The sequence below is a fragment of the Panthera uncia genome, chromosome F1 (genome assembly GCF_023721935.1).
Source record: "Panthera uncia isolate 11264 chromosome F1, Puncia_PCG_1.0, whole genome shotgun sequence".
Lineage (NCBI taxonomy): Eukaryota > Metazoa > Chordata > Mammalia > Carnivora > Felidae > Panthera > Panthera uncia.
In genome coordinates this window covers 67,424,958-67,440,993 of record NC_064813.1, presented here as the reverse complement: position 1 = coordinate 67,440,993, position 16,036 = coordinate 67,424,958, and the positions used below count along the sequence as shown (strand labels likewise).

The following is a 16,036-nucleotide window of genomic DNA, read 5'->3' as shown; positions in this document are numbered from 1 at the left end:
GGGGGGCCATGGCGCGAGCGCTCGCCCGCCGAGCTGCCCGCTGAGGCCATGCTGCGCCCCCGGCGCCCCGGGCGCCCCGCCGGCGCCCGCCTGCTCCCGCTCCCGCCGCTGCTGCTGCTGCTGCCGCTGCTGCTGCCCGGAGGCCACGCGGGGAACCTGACGGTGGCCGTGGTGCTGCCGCTGGCCAACACCTCGTACCCGTGGTCGTGGGCGCGCGTGGGGCCGGCGGTGGAGCTGGCGCTGGCCCGGGTGAGGGCGCGGCCCGACTGGCTGCCCGGCTGGACGGTGCGCACGGTGCTGGGCAGCAGCGAGAACGCGCGGGGCGTCTGCTCCGACACGGCCGCGCCGCTGGCCGCCGTGGACCTCAAGTGGGAGCACAGCCCCGCCGTGTTCCTGGGCCCCGGCTGCGTGTACGCCGCAGCCCCCGTGGGGCGCTTCACGGCGCACTGGCGGGTGCCGCTGCTGACGGCCGGCGCGCCGGCGCTGGGCTTCGGGGCCAAGGACGAGTACGCGCTGACCACCCGCGCGGGGCCCAGCCACGCCAAGCTGGGGGACCTGGTGGCGGCGCTGCACCGACGGCTGGGCTGGGAGCGCCAGGCGCTCGTGCTCTACGCGTACCGGCCCGGCGACGACCAGCCCTGCTTCTTCGTGGTGGAAGGCCTGTACGTGCGCCTGCGCCACCGCCTCAACGTCACGGTGGACCACCTGGAGTTCGCCGAAGGCGACCCCCAGCACTACTCCCTGCTGCTGCGGACCGTGAGGCGCCAAGGCCGAGGTGAGGGGGCGGCTCTTCCTCCCGAGGCTGCACGGCCCGGCTCTCTCCGCGGTTCTGCGCTCCCCGACTCCCCCCCCCCCCCCCACCTGCTTCCCACCGCTGCCTCTGGAGTCGCGGGAGGGGCGGGCGGGGGACGCCCAGTAGGTACCCTGGCTTGGTGCCCATCCCTGGGAGGGATGGGGTTGGGGGGGAGAACACCCAGTAGGTCCCCCGGCTTGGTGCCCATCCCTGCTCCCCTCCTCCACTTCTGGTTTCCTCCAGCAGCCTCTCCTCGTCCCACACGCCCTCTCCACCCCCAGTCCCCTCTCTGCTGGCCAGCCTTCCCCTCTCCCTCCCTTGCTGACCCCACCTTCCCCACCTTTGGCTCCACTGTTGCGGCCCTCCCTATCTTTGCTCCTTCCTCCAACCCTGCCCACTGACTCCTCCCAGCCCTCTTCACCTTTCTCTCGGCAGCCAGCCGCTGAGGCCCTAGCAGTCCGGAGTCCACAAATTCCCTGGCCTGAGTTCCCCCTCTGCACTCTGTCGGGATCTAGGCTCCTGTCTCTCTGTCTCTCTCTGACCGCCCCCTTCCTCCCCAGTTATCTACATATGCAGCTCCCCAGATGCCTTCAGAACTCTGATGCTTTTAGCCCTGGAAGCCGGCCTGAGTGGGGAGGACTATGTGTTTTTCCACCTGGACCTCTTTGGACAAAGCCTGCAAGGTGCACACGGTCTTGCTTCCCACAGGCCCTGGGAGAGAGGCGATGGGCAGGATGCCAGTGCCCAGCAGGCCTTTCGGGTGAGGGTCCAGGCTGCAAGCCCGGGCTGTGGGACTCTGTGCTGGTGGCACATAGTTTCTGGGCACTGGGTTCCTCGGGGTCTGAAGGGCTCTAGAAAAAAGGTTCTTGACTGCTCAGGGACTTTGGTGAGGGAGGCCAGGAAGAGTGCGGGGTGTAAAAAGGTCTAGGAAACTTCAGAGCTAGGAGGCTGAAAAGATGAACAGATGGGCTTGAGGTGGGAGGGTGTTCCCGTCCCACAGACTGACAGGACTTGAGGAGTCATCCCATTGGCTCCCCTGCTTTGGAGCAGGCAGTGCCTCACAGGTGACATGGAGTCCGTCCACTCCGACCTTGGGCTGAGCGGAGATGCACTGGGGAGGTGGCCCAGGGTACTGGGAGGACTGGGTCATGGCCCAGCTCTCCCCTCTCCACTGACCCCTTCCTCAGGCCGCCAAAATCATCACGTATAAAGAGCCGGACAACCCTGAGTACTTCCAATTCCTGCAGCAGCTAAAACACTTGGCCCAGGAGAAGTTCAACTTCACCCTTGAGGACGGCCTGGTGAGGGGGGTCCTGGGACCCTGCAGCATGGACTCCACACTGCCCTGCCGGTGCCCAGCCTGTTCTCTCAGCCACCTCCATATTCCCAGGCCTCCCCTTCTTCCCCCCCCCTCGTGGATCCCGCCCCGGCCAAGCCCCCTTGTTCCTGCAGATGAACACCATCCCAGCGTCCTTCCACGATGGGCTCCTGCTCTACATCCAGGCAGTGACAGAGACTCTGGCACATGGGGGAACCTTCACTGATGGGGAGGCCGTCACTCAGCGGATGTGGAACCGGAGCTTCCAAGGTCAGCGGCTGGAGGTGGCAGGGACAACCCGCCTTGGGGCACCCCGAGCAGGAGGCCGCGAGAAGCCTCCAGCCTGCCGCTGCGGGGGTCACTCACCCATGCCCGTCCTTTCCCGTCTTCTGTAAGGGAGCTCCACGACCGCCCCATCTGCCTTGCTCCATCAGGAAGTCCTCCCAAGTGCCCAACCTCAGTCATTCCTGCTGCTGACACGTCCTTCTTGTTGTTGTTATTATATGTGACATATTACATATACGTTTGGAGGGCAAGGCAAAGAAGATCGGAGGGTGGAGATCAGGTAGGGTGGGTACCCTCCTGAACTTCCACGTCCTCAAAACACAGCCATCTTCCTCCATGCCCCAGGGGTGACAGGATACTGGAAAATGGACAGCAACGGAGATCGGGAGACCGACTTCTCCCTCTGGGATATGCATCCTGAGACTGGCACTTTCAGGGTAAGGGTGTGCCCCCAGAAGACAGTGCCATATAGGCAGGAAGGACGTCTTGCCCTCCCTCCTTCCCCCAGGGCACCTGTCGGCTCTGTAGTCACTCCACCATGCTTGCTCGCCTTTGGAGAGCCTTGGGTAGAAGAGACCCAGCTCTGGTCTGGGGGAGCAGCCAGAATGATAGGGACTCACAAGCATTACCCTTGGGGAACCGCAGCTCTGAGGAGGGGGCACAGCCCTAACTTCAGGAAGTCCCACATCTCCTAAGACAGGCAGGCCCCTCTCCCAGCAGAGACAGGCTCACGTGGTGGCCACACAGCTCATTAAATTCAGTCAGGAACAGGAAGGAATTGAGGCCACAAGTGCTGAGGAGCAGATCACTCGGGGAAGACTTCCTGGAGGAGGGGTACGTGGCTTAGGCCTGCGAATGTGGACTGAGAACACTGCCTTTTCCTGTTTCCTATGTGCTTCAGTCCAAGATCGTAAACTCCCTGATGTCGAGTCGGGGTTCTACGTGGAGTTTTCTTCATAAAGCCCTTGAGTAGTTTTCAGGTTTTTCCACTCTGGTGACCGGGGTATGAGGGGCTTGGTAAACAGTGGACAGCCCAGACACAGGCCGGGGAAGCAGAGACGGGGGAGGCCGCGCAGCTCCACTGGACGGGAAGCGTCGCCCCAGGCCTTGCCCTCCTGCCACTCCTGCCCTCCCGTAGGTGGTTCTGAACTACAACGGGATCTCCCGAGAGCTGGTGGCCGTGCCGGGGCACGAACTAAGCTGGCCCCTGGGCCACCCACCTCCTGACATCCCCAAATGTGGCTTTGACAACGAGGACCCGGCTTGCAACCAAGGTGACTGCCTCTTGCCTTCCAGGCCTCCGTTCTGGAGAGGCTCCTGCTTCAGGAGTCAGATGGGTGCTCCTCTCCCACACTCAGGGCTTTCTGGAGGGACATCTGCCTTTTTCTTCCCTTCACTCACCTTCCTAGTTCACTGAGGGACTATTAGAAGGTTCCTCTTCCTGCTCTCTAACCCAAATCTCTCCTGCTGCAACTTGGACTCTTGTGCAGACCACTTTTCCACGCTGGAAGTTCTGGCCGTGGTGGGCAGCCTCTCCCTGCTCAGCATTCTGACCGTCTCCTTCTTCATATACAGGTGAGCTTTGGAGGCGGGTGGGGAGTGAGGCTGGGGGGGCCTGGAGAACTAGCTGCCGAGGTGGCAGGGACCTGCAGGGAAGCGGGAGAGGTGGAAGGCCGAGGGAGGTGGGGGAGGAGACAAGGCCGAGGGAGGTGGGGGAGGAGACGGGGCTAAAAAGCCGCAGGGCACAGGGAGGAGAGAAGAGGGGCCGGAGGGGAGGGGCCGGGAGGGATGAGGCTGTGAGAAGAGCAGAGCAGGCGAGTGGGCTGGTCCACCCTCGCCTCGGGCACACCTGCTGGGGAGCAGAGGTTCCAACCCTGTGGGACTGGGCCCAGTCAGTTGAGCAAGGCTGATGTGCACGGAGCGGAGAGGGGAGGTGCAGGACCCCCACCCTGCCTTCTGGTGGGAGGCTGGCCTGCCGCGCAGACATTAAGGACACAGGCCTGCAAGGAGGGCACTTCCTCACACGATGTTTCTTTTTGTTCACGTAACAATGCTTTGAAATAAATGTCGAGGTCGCCCATTCCCAAATCAGGACGTGAGGACGTGAGACTCAGAGACACGAAGTGGCTGCCCAAGGTCCCTGGGAGGCAGGCAAAGCCTGGCCCACACCTCCCGGCCCTCAGCCCCCGTCCGCCTGTCTCTTAGCACACGCGGCGGCCCCGGGCTCTGAGGCCCGGGGTCAGGGGTTCAGACATGGCTCCCCTGTTCATGCCCCAGGAAGATGCAGCTCGAGAGGGACCTGGCCTCAGAGCTGTGGCGGGTGCGCTGGGAGGACGTGCAGCCCAGCAGCCTCGACCGGCACCTCCGGAGTGCAGGCAGCCGGCTGACGCTCAGCGCGGTGAGGAGCCCCCGTGGGGGTGGGCAGCGGGGGCCGGGCAGGGGTCCGGGCAGCGCCTGCTGGGCAGTGCAGACGGCGCGCTTCCGATCCCAGCCCTGCCCTTTCTCGCTGTGTGACCTTGGACAAGTGCTGTTCCCCTCAGAGACTACCTCAGATGACGGTCACGTGCACAGAGCCTCCTTCGCAGGAGGCTTTCAAAGACCAAACACGGTAGACGTGAAAATACATTTCTAAAAAAATAAACAGGGGCGCCTGGGTGGCGCAGTCAAAGCCTCTGACTCTTGATTTCGGTTCAGGTCACGAACTCACGGTTCTTGCCCTGCGTCAGGCTCTGTGCTGAGAATGTGGAGCCTGCTTGGGATTCTCTCTCTCCCGCGCTCTCTCTCCCTCTCTCAAAAGTAAACATTTAAAAAAAATAATAACAAATGAGGAAAGGATCTCATGATGTGGAACGAGAAGCAGGACAGCCGCGAGATCAGGCGGGGCAGTGAAGGCCAGAGCTCAGGCAGCCAGAATGGAGAGCTGAGCCCTTGGCAGGGCTCCCAGGCTGACCGGTCCCTCCTGCTCTCTGTCCCTCCAGAGAGGCTCCAATTACGGCTCCCTGCTGACCACAGAGGGCCAGTTCCAAGTGTTTGCCAAAACGGCATATTATAAGGTGGGCCAGGGGAAAGACTGCGGGTCCTTGGGGTGGGCAGGGCTGCCCTCCAACGGCTCAGGACGGGCCCCAGGGCCACTGTCAGCAGTTGCCATCACCACCACTGGGCCATCTCACGATGCAACCTCCATTCCTTGCCCAGGGCAACCTCGTGGCTGTGAAGCGTGTGAACCGTAAACGCATCGAGCTGACTCGTAAGGTGCTGTTCGAACTGAAGCATGTAAGTGGGGCTGTGAGGCAGTGGCCTAGGAGAGGTCCCAGGGACACAGGAGGTGGGGGGACCCCAGGGTGTCTTAAGAAAGGGATGGGCCCTGCATATTGTGCTAAGAGAGAGGGTCCCAGAGGGGAGAAGAGACTAGTAGAGGAAGCCTAGAGGAGGTTCCTTGAGGGGCTGTGCTCGATGCCCCTGGTGGGTGGAGGGATCAGGAGGCAGAGTGAGCCGGAGGAGGTACCGCAGGGGGAGTCACCGGACTCCTAGAGTGTCTGCAGAGAGTGAACGGGCACTGAGAACACTGAGAGGCCCCTGAGGGTGGAGGGCCACTTGGTGAGGAGGGACGTCTCTGCCAGGCTCCTGATGCTGGCTTCCCCCTGCAGATGCGGGATGTACAGAACGAACACCTGACCAGGTTTGTGGGTGCCTGCACTGACCCCCCCAACATCTGTATCCTCACGGAGTACTGTCCCCGTGGGAGTTTGCAGGTGAGGGGACAAGAGGAGGGGGGTCAGGAGATGTGGGCCTAGCCCTGGTTCTGTTCCCCACTGCCGTATGACCCCCAGGCAAACCTCCTCCTTTCTGCCCTTTATCTGCCCCATCTGTAAACGGGGAGGGGGGCACTAGAGTAAATCCAAGTTTCTGTCTTTTTGTGCCTGGGCCCAGTCTTTGGGTGACTGGGCCCCTGCACCCCTCCTGGGGTCTGCCGGGTGCGTGCCTCACTCTTATTGCCCAGCAGGACATTCTGGAGAATGAGAGCATCACCTTGGACTGGATGTTCCGATACTCTCTTACCAATGACATCGTCAAGGTAAGCCCGGAATCCCCCATGCGATGTGTGGGGGAGGGGCCAGGCAGGCGTCTCCCCTGGCCCTGGTTGTAGGTCTCACTTACACCGAAGACCTCGGCCTCCGCAAATTTCCAGGGTATGCTGTTCCTGCACAATGGGGCCATTTGCTCTCATGGCAACCTCAAGTCTTCCAACTGTGTGGTGGACGGGCGCTTCGTGCTCAAGATCACTGACTTCGGGCTGGAGAGCTTCAGGGACCCGGAACCAGAGCAAGGCCACACCCTCTATGCCAGTGAGCCCACACTCTGCCCCCTAAGACCCGCCCCCCTCCAAACACAGCCCGGCGGGGGCAACTGATGCCAGGCCTCTGAAGGGCTTGGCGTGCCATTCTGGATTCCTGGTTTGGCTCATTCGCCAGTGGAAAGGGGAGCCTTTCCCCTGGAGGCTGTGTCTTTGTAGCACTCGGCGTGATGGCCGCACGCTGCTCCAGCCACGTCTTCTAGGACCTTGTTCCCCCCCCCCCGACACACCCCCACCCCTCAGCTTTAGGGCCCTTCGCCCGGTCACTCCTGACCTCTAACCTGCAGAAAAGTTGTGGACAGCCCCTGAGCTCCTGCGAATGGCCTCACCCCCTGCCCGGGGCTCCCAGGCAGGTGACGTGTACAGCTTTGGAATCATCCTTCAGGAGATTGCCCTGAGGAGTGGCGTCTTCCATGTGGAGGGTTTGGACCTTAGCCCCAAAGGTGAGAGGACCATGGAGTCCCCTAGCCCTGCCACAGCTGCACCTGAGCCCAGCCCCAGGGTGAGGGACCCCTGCAAACACCACCACACCCGCCTCCTGGAAGGTTCTGTTGCTGCCAGTGACTCCGCTGTCTGCCTGCCTGCCTACCCCGGGGTCCCGGCCCGCTCCTGGACCTCCCCCCTGTGTCTCTCACTAGCCCTGGGCTGGCCCCAGCCCTCAGCCCCTCCTGCCTCACCACAGAGATCGTGGAGCGTGTGACTCGGGGTGAGCAGCCCCCCTTCCGGCCCTCCCTGGCCCTGCAGAGTCACCTGGAGGAGCTGGGGCAGCTGATGCAGAGGTGCTGGGCTGAGGAGCCGCAGGAACGGCCCCCCTTCCAGCAGATTCGCCTGATGCTGCGCAAGTTCAACAGGTTGCTGGTGTTCGTGTGTCCCCCGTGCCCAACAGCTACCCTGTGCCCCACACTTAAGTCTTTTCTCCCAGCAGTGGCAAGGGACCCCACTGCGGCCCGCCGGCCCCTCCTCAGTGGTACAGAGCAGAGGGGAGCACATACTCTTGTCCTCCAACCCAGCCCTGGGGGCCATCTGTCGCACTGTGCCCCACAGACCCCCCACACACACCCCTCTGCCATCCCGGGTGCCCACACTCTGTCCTTAATTGATCCCCGTTCACCTGCTTCTAACTCGCTTCTGTTCAACAAAGATGAACGAAGTAGCCAGTATCTCTGAAGCTTCCGGACTCTGGGGTCTCAGAGATGAATGGAACTTTCTTCCTACCCTTTCCCCTGCCACGCCCACCCTGCCATGCTCCCCAGGCCTGGCCTTCTCCACTGCCCTGCACAGGGGCTGACATGGCAGCCTGGGTCTGGTGAGCTGGGGAGGGCGCTCTGGGCAGCTCTCTCACCGCCTCTGCCCTGCTCCCGGGGCCTCAGGGAGCACAGCAGCAACATCCTGGACAACTTGCTGTCCCGCATGGAGCAGTATGCCAACAACCTAGAGGAGCTGGTGGAGGACAGGACCCAGGCCTACCTGGAGGAGAAGCGCAAGGCCGAGGCCCTGCTCTACCAGATTCTGCCCCAGTGAGTGCCCACGTGTGGTGACCCTCTGCCACCCTGTTCCAGCCCCGCCTCCCGCGCTTATCCTATACCTGCCCCTGACCCCACAGCTCAGTGGCTGAGCAGCTCAAGCGTGGGGAGACGGTCCAGGCTGAAGCCTTCGACAGTGTTACCATCTACTTCAGCGACATTGTGGGCTTCACGGCCCTGTCGGCAGAGAGCACGCCTATGCAGGTCAGTGCGGCACGGCCACAGGTGAGGGCCAGGCAGGCTGTGCTTGGCCAGCCTTTCTGTCCCATCAGGACTGCCTTCTGGTCCCATTTTCCCCACTTGAGCCCAGATGGGCTCCCTGACTCCATACCCGTCTTGGCCTCTCTTCCCTTCCAGGTGGTGACCCTGCTCAATGATCTGTACACCTGCTTTGATGCCGTCATAGACAACTTTGATGTGTACAAGGTGAGGGTGGGAGCAGGGACGGAGGGGGACAGAAAGATGGTGACGGGCAGGGTCAGAGAAGGGTGATGGGCAGAATGACATAGAGCCTCAGGAGAGGAGACCGTGGGACATGGGCAGAGACTGTTACCCGGAGACCCAGGGACAGGCAGGGAAAGGACGGCGCAGATGAGGTTACCAAACACATGTGGGGTGGCACAGGGAGGAGAAATTTCCGGTGTTTATGCCCTGCATCCTCTGGTGGGCCCGGCAGGTGGAGACCATTGGCGATGCCTACATGGTCGTGTCGGGGCTCCCCGTGCGGAACGGGCTGCTGCACGCCCGCGAGGTGGCCCGCATGGCCCTGGCGCTTCTGGATGCTGTGCGCTCCTTCCGCATCCGCCACCGGCCCCAGGAGGAGCTGCGCTTGCGAATCGGTGTCCACACAGGTGAGGGAGACAGACAGACAGACAGACACACACACACACACACACACACACACACACACACCTGGATTCCCAGGGGCCTCGGGTCCACCACTTGACTCTCATGGAACACCCCTCCCCACCCCCTCCAGGACCCGTGTGCGCCGGCGTGGTAGGGCTGAAGATGCCTCGCTACTGCCTCTTCGGAGACACAGTCAACACCGCCTCCAGGATGGAGTCTAACGGGGAAGGTAAAGTGGCTGGGCTGCTCGCAGTGGCTGGAGGGACAGACAGGCTTCAGCGAGGACGGCCCCACCGGCGGCTCACCCCCAGCCAGGGTACATCACCTCCAATCCATCAGAGATCAGCGCCCCCCCCCGCCCCCCCATCCAAAAGTCTTTCCAGGCAGATGTTGGACTGTCGCCCTGGTCCCCCCCCTCAGGGCCCCTCTGCTCCCTCTTGCATGTGGCAGAGGACTGGGTGTAAGTCTCTGCTCCACCATCCACACAACTGTGGGTCGATTTGCCACACTTCCTGGAGCCTCAGTTTTCCTCACCTGTGAGAGAATAAGACGCGCACCTTAGAGGAGTTATGTATGAAAACCATATGCCATGACGAGGACGCGAGTCATTCAACTTTTCTGAGCTTCAGCTGTTTATCTCTAAAACAATACCCGTCTCCGGCTCGTGAGAAACCTAGCGCGGGCCGCGGAGCACAGTAGGTACCTAGGAAAAACTTGCTGCCCTCTCCTCCTGCCCTGAGTCTTGCGTCAGGCTCCTCTTCTACCCTCCTGCTGTGTGCAATACAATTCAATTCACTAAACATGCACTGAATGCCTACTAAGTGCCAGGCCCTGGGGTACGAAGACCACTCAGACCCCGTGTCAGCTGGCGGGGCCGGGGGGAAGTCCCTGCAGACCCCATCCAAGCCTCATGGCAGGAGATGGGCTGCTTTGCAGCCCAGAGGGTCTCTGGCTCAGCAGATACTCCCTGGTCACTGTGTCTGGGGCGGTCAGAGCCAGAGGAATGCTCTCACTGAGGTCCTGTCTTCAAGGAGCACATTCTCAGAAATGTTTCTTTTTTTTTTTAAATGATTTTTTTTTAAGGTTTATTTATTGTTGAGACAGGGAGAGACAGAGCATGAACGGGGGAGGGTCAGAGAGAGGGAGACACAGAATCTGAAACAGGCTCCGGGCTCTGAGCAGTCAGCACAGAGCCCGACGCGAGGCTCGAACTCACGGACCGTGAGATCGTGACCTGAGCCGAAGTCGGCCGCTCAACCGACTGCGCCACCCGGGTGCCCCTCTCAGAAATGTTTCAACAGCAAAACGAGGCCGCTCCGATGTATCCCCCAGGAGTGGTGGGAGCAACTATGGACAGAGGCGTGGGGGGTACCAGGTCGGGAGTCAGAGCCTGGGTCTGACCCCCACAGTTTGGGCCTCAATTCCCTCTGCCACAAGATGAGCGTTGAAGTAAACAAGAGCGACAACAACCACTGCCAGGAGTGCTTCCTGCGTGCCAGACTCTGCTGAGATAGTTGGTTAGCGGTTCGTGTAGTCCTCATAACAAGGCCTTGACATGGATACTGTCACCATCAGCATTTGTTGGACTAGGAAAATGAGGCACAGAGAGTTTACATTACTTCTCCAAGCAGCTGTCCCAGCTGGGATTCACTAGACAGAGCAGGACCCAAAGTCTGAGCCCCTAACCACCATGCTGCACTGTCTGTCTGGAGCCTGGTAACACGCTAGAATGCCATCTACTGGAACTTTCTTTCTATAACCCGGGTTGTCCATCACAGTAGTCTCTGCCACAGGATGCTATTGATCGCTTGAAATGTGCTCGTGCAAATGAAGCCCTGGATTTTTAACTGTATTTAGTTTTAATTAACTTAAATGTGAATAGCCACCGGTGACTAGTGGCTGCGGTGTTGGACAACGCAGCCGTCAAATTCTGAGGGAGAGGCCAGAATGGCCAGACTCCACGTGGAGGGGTGGGACTCTGAAGGAGGAGGCTTCCTGAGAAAGAAAGGAGTCCTGCAGTTCCCAGTCTCCCCGCTCCCATTGCTTCCACCCCCCGCCCTCCCTTGTCCTTCCCAGCCCTGAAGATCCACTTGTCTTCTGAGACCAAGGCCGTCCTGGAAGAGTTTGGTGGTTTCGAGCTGGAGCTTCGAGGGGACGTAGAAATGAAGGTAGAGGGGAAAGCCCCTACCCTCACCATCCCTTGTGGACCAGAGGGTGCCTCCCCAGACCCCTTCTCAAGCAGCCAAGCCCACTCCCATCCCGAAGCCTTCCTCTGATTTGGGGAAGTGGGTCAGTGCGCTGCTTCCTACACCAGCCTCCTCTTCTCTCTCCCTCCAGGGCAAAGGCAAAGTGCGGACCTACTGGCTCCTAGGGGAGCGGGGCGGTAGCACTCGAGGCTGACCTGCCCCCCCCCCCACCTTGGCCTTCTACACCCCCTTCCCTGCACCAGAGGCAACAGAGAGGTTCCAGGTCCTGGCCTCACTCACAGCAGCCCCACCGCTGCCAAAGGGATCGGAGAAGTAGTTTGAACAACCCAAACGTGCTAACCCCAGTGGAGACACCAGATGTGACCTCTGGTGGAGGACTGGTGTTGGGGAGGACTCGGAGTTCATGGGACTGGACCAAAGCACACAGTCATATCCAGTGGCACACGCAGACGAGTGTACCCACTCTCCACCCGGACTCAAGCCAGGCTAGGGTGTGGACTCCACTTTGAGACACTGTGACTTCTATGGGGAGGGGGAAGAGCCACTTTAGAGGTAACAGGAAAGGGGACTACAGGTGAATCTAGGCGGTGAGGGGAGTCCACATCTAGGCCCAACCCACATGGGCCACAAACACCCCCCCCATACTCCCCCCAGCACTGAGCACAGGGGAGGGGCAGCCCTGTATGTCTTGTTTCTCCTGTGAGCAGAGACCATGAACATCTTTATTCCAGTGAATGTCTCTGGAAGGACAGCGGGTGGCCAGAAAACACAGCCGTGCTCCCTGCCCTCTGTTCCACATAAGATGCTTCCTGAGCTGGGGAGTGCAGTGTCTGAAATCAGCTTCAGTTTCCTCAGCCAGGATCTACGTGACAGCCTGTGAATTACCCAGCAGTGCTGACGCTCTTGGTCTAAGGACCTGTTTACACCCTTAAGAATTATTGAGGGCCCCAAAGAGCTTTTGTTTATGTGGATTAAATCTATCCATATATAGCATATTAGAAATTGAAACAAGTCCTTATTAACTCATTTAAATAATAAACCAATCATATGTTTATATATTTTAGTGTCTTATCGAGGACATTCTTAAGAGAAACTGGGTTTTTAATTTTTATTTTTTTACTGCCAATGTATGGTGATGAAGAACAGTGACTCAGAGCCACCGCCTTGGTTTGTGCAAAGACACCAGCAAGTTAACCCTCGTGGCCTTCCTACTATCAATATACCTGTCAAGTCACGGAGGCAAATCGTGTATTAGCCTGATTATGCAGATTGTTTCGAACTCATCCATCCCCTGAAAGGGTCCTGTGGACCACAGCAGACTGGGAACGGCTATATGACCCAGTGTTGGGCATACAGTAGAAACACAGTGAGTGCGGGGACTCCAAGGAGAGGCTTGGGAGCCAGGAAGGAAGGATGCATCCTCTCTTACCTCAGTTGAGATTTGGGGACTGTCCACCTGCCCCTCCACTCCCATGCCAGTGTGGACAAATGTGAATGGTAGTGTGCAAAGCGAGCCTCAGCTGGCCCTGCTCCAGCCGCCCACCCCAAGCCCTTCCTGAGCAGGCGGGCAGGAATGCGAACGAACGCGGGGGAGAGGTGGCCGAAGCTTCGCCTCCCCCGCGAGGAAGGAAAGTGCCAGACATTGCTTCAGTGCCATCCATCAGGCGCAGACAGGCCCCTCCTCCGAGCTCCCAGAGCCTCTTCCCGGAGTCCACGCCCCGCGGGACCTGGAGGGCGGGCGGGCTGTGTTCAGGGCAGCGGCGGTCCGGGGTGAGGAAGGAACCAGCGCCGTGCCCCCACCTCGCCTGGTGCGGTGACTTCCCTCGCGGTTCTGCGCCCCGGGCCCGCCGCTTGAGGCGCAGCGGATCGGGTTCTCAGCGAGCGCGAGCTCAGCCCCAGCCCCCCCCCCCCCCCCCCCCCCCTCCCCCGGGAACACCCCCCCCCCCCCGGCCCGGCTGCCCCCCCAACCCCCCCCCCCCGCCGGGGCGCTGGGCGGCCGGGGGGGGGGGGGGGGGACGGCCGCGGGGGGGGAACGGGGGCGGGGACGTGAGAGACCCGGGCTCGGGGGGGGGGAGACTGGGAGCGCTGGACGCCCGAGGACTCCGTCCAGAGACACAATTGCAGGAAGTGGCCGGTCAGATCCTTCCGGGGCAGCCTGGCTCCACCGCGCGGGAGCTCGAGGGGAGGGGGCTGCGGCGGGAGAGCGGGAGGGTGGGGTGGGAGGGACGCGGGGACAGGCCCAGGCCGCCGGGGACTCCTGCAGCTCGGGAACTTTCCCTGCGACCGAGGAGACTTCCTTCTGGGGGAAGGCCCTGCCTCCGGAAGACCTGGGAAAGCCATTGCTGAGGGGAGGGGTCCTCGGGGATCGGGGACCTCCGCCCACAGGAGGGGCGGTTTCCCGGGCTGTCCTGCGGAGCCGTCTGGAGGGGTGCGGGGCTGCAGGCTTTCCCTGGAGTACGATAAGGGAGAAAACAACAGTCATCGTTGGCGCTCAGCGGCGCCTGGCGGATGACAAGGGCTCGCACAGGCATGCGCTCACCGGCCACGTGACTCCTGGGAAGGGGTGGGGTAGGAGGGCCCCGGCCGAGGTCCAGCTGTGGGGCTGGAGGGAACCGCTGCCCGAGCAGTACCGCAGAAGACACTTCTCCTCTGCACTCCCTCTCTTCTGTGTCAGAGAGCTTGGGTAATGCATTTGTCATAGCAGTACTTCCGGTAATAATATAATTATGTTTAATGATTTATACCTTTCAGGACGATTTATGGAATCTAATTAGCAGCGGAGGTCAGTTTGCAACCTGAAAGTCTTTTTTATTTTTAAGTCATTTCTTAATTAAATTTCAAGAGTTGTAAGATTATAACAATAAATAATTAAAGGTAAAAAAAAAAAAGTACCTAATTCCTTGCACGGAGGTTTAATCTTATTTGAGTTGGAACCAAATTAAGATTCCAGGCGAGGTGTTTGCCACCAAGATGAAGGGTTGGGATACTGATGAATTTGGTGTTGCACAAGGCAGAAGCCAGGATGCTTGCGAGGAGAATGAGGCTACAGGAAGAGGGCAGATGGGAGGCAGAAACCTGCTTGACTTGTAGTACAAACCCAAGGTTTAGTGAGATGGTCCAGATAGGAAGAAGCCCCACTATCCAGTTCCCTATCACACACATTGCACCGATTGTCGGTGGGCTGGTTGCCCTTTAAGGACCTTTCCAGGGCGCCTGGGTGGTTCAATCGGTTGATCGTGGGACTCCTGATTTTGGCTCAGGTCAAGATCCCTGGTTCTTGAGATCGAGCCCTGGGTCAAGCTCTGTGCTGAGCGTGGAGGCTGTCTCTCTGTCTCTGTCTCTGTCTCTGTCTGTCTCTCTCTCTCTCTCTCCCTCTCTCTCCCCTGCCCCCTGCTCGTGCAAGCACTCGTGCACACGCAAGCGCATGCGTGCTCTCGCTCTCCCTCAAAACAAAACAAAACAAAACCTTCCCACAGCAGATTCCAGAGTTATGTACACCTGTCAATCACTGTGGCACCCCTTCTGGATTTGATGCAACTATCCAACTATCCCACTATTACTCTCTGCCTTTGACTTTTTTTTTAAGGTTTTGTGGGGGGTTTTTAATGTTCATTTATTTATTTATGAGAGGGGGGAGGGGCAGAAAGAGAGGGACAGAGGCTCCCAAGCAGGCTCTGCGCTGTCAGCACAGAGCCCAACTCAGGGTTTGATCTCATGAACCCTGAGATCACCACCTGAGCTGAAGTAGGCCACTACTCCATTGAGCCACCCAGGCGCCCCTGCTTTTGGCTTTCTTTTGTAAAAAAAATGTTTAATGTTTATTTTTGAGAGAGAGAGAGACAGAGCACAAGTGGGGGAGGGGCAGAGAGAGGAGACACAGAATCCGAACCAGGCTCCAGGCTGTCAGCACAGAGCCCCACGCGCGGCTGGAACTCAGGAACCTAGAGATCATGACCTGAGCTGAAGTCCGCTGCTTACTCCATTGAACTACCCAGGTATTGAACTACTGGTATACCCAGTGTATACCAGCACTCCTTGGCTGCTATGTCCTATGATCAGGTCAGCTTTCTTGTCTCAGTCAGCCAAAGTCCCAGCAGGCCAGAACCAAGCCAAAAGACCACAAAGATCTCCGGATTCAGAACTGGAACAACTTCAAACCTCTATCAAGTGAGCGGCAGTGTGATGTTAGTTAAGAGGCTCCCTCTAGAGGCAGCTGGCCTGGGTTCAAATCCCAGCTCTGCCCCTCATAATCCATGGAACCTCAGGCAAAACCCTCAAAATGGGAATGATCATAAGACCTGCCTCATGGGGGTTGCTTTGAGGATTACGAGTTACTTCCTCCCATTACATGCTTAGAACACCTACTGGCTGGTGATAGAAACTAGTTAAGTGTTTGCGAGTGTTATGAAGAGTCTCCATTATGCGAACCATACTGCTAGGATGTAAGGAGTTCTTGATGTCCAGAGAACATTTGGAAGTGAGATGCAGGACATGATTAGACCCCTCGATGAGAGGTACTAGTGAGATCTACAAATGTGAGAGTTAGAAGAAAAAGTAGAGGTCGTGTAGTCCAACTGCCTATCCTGGGCCAACATCCTTCTTAAAATATCTGGGTTTTCTTTGATGTTCTATCAGAAAACTTTCAAGGACTTGGAACTAAGACCGTTCTATTTTTGCACAACTGTACGAATAAGAAGATGGATATTT

General features: G+C 59.2%; 1 protein-coding gene across 2 annotated transcripts; it reads left to right on the top strand.

The window, feature by feature from the left end:
- Positions 1-15: 15 nt before the first annotated feature.
- NPR1 (natriuretic peptide receptor 1) lies at positions 16-11,991 on the top strand. 2 transcript variants are annotated; one of them, XM_049635001.1, is made up of 22 exons: positions 16-775; positions 1,354-1,553; positions 1,981-2,094; positions 2,246-2,381; positions 2,742-2,833; positions 3,535-3,670; positions 3,887-3,971; positions 4,674-4,794; positions 5,375-5,449; positions 5,592-5,669; positions 6,044-6,148; positions 6,400-6,471; positions 6,586-6,742; positions 7,038-7,193; positions 7,433-7,601; positions 8,121-8,267; positions 8,354-8,477; positions 8,631-8,699; positions 8,950-9,124; positions 9,253-9,351; positions 11,199-11,290; positions 11,460-11,991. In XM_049635001.1, exons 1-22 carry the CDS (start codon positions 49-51, stop codon positions 11,520-11,522), a joined length of 3,192 nt encoding a protein of 1,063 aa, XP_049490958.1. In that variant the 5' UTR covers positions 16-48; the 3' UTR covers positions 11,523-11,991. The 2 variants fall into 2 exon arrangements, with proteins under 2 accessions (XP_049490958.1, XP_049490957.1); XM_049635000.1 differs by having other exon boundaries at positions 8,004-8,267.
- Positions 11,992-16,036: the final 4,045 nt, after the last annotated feature.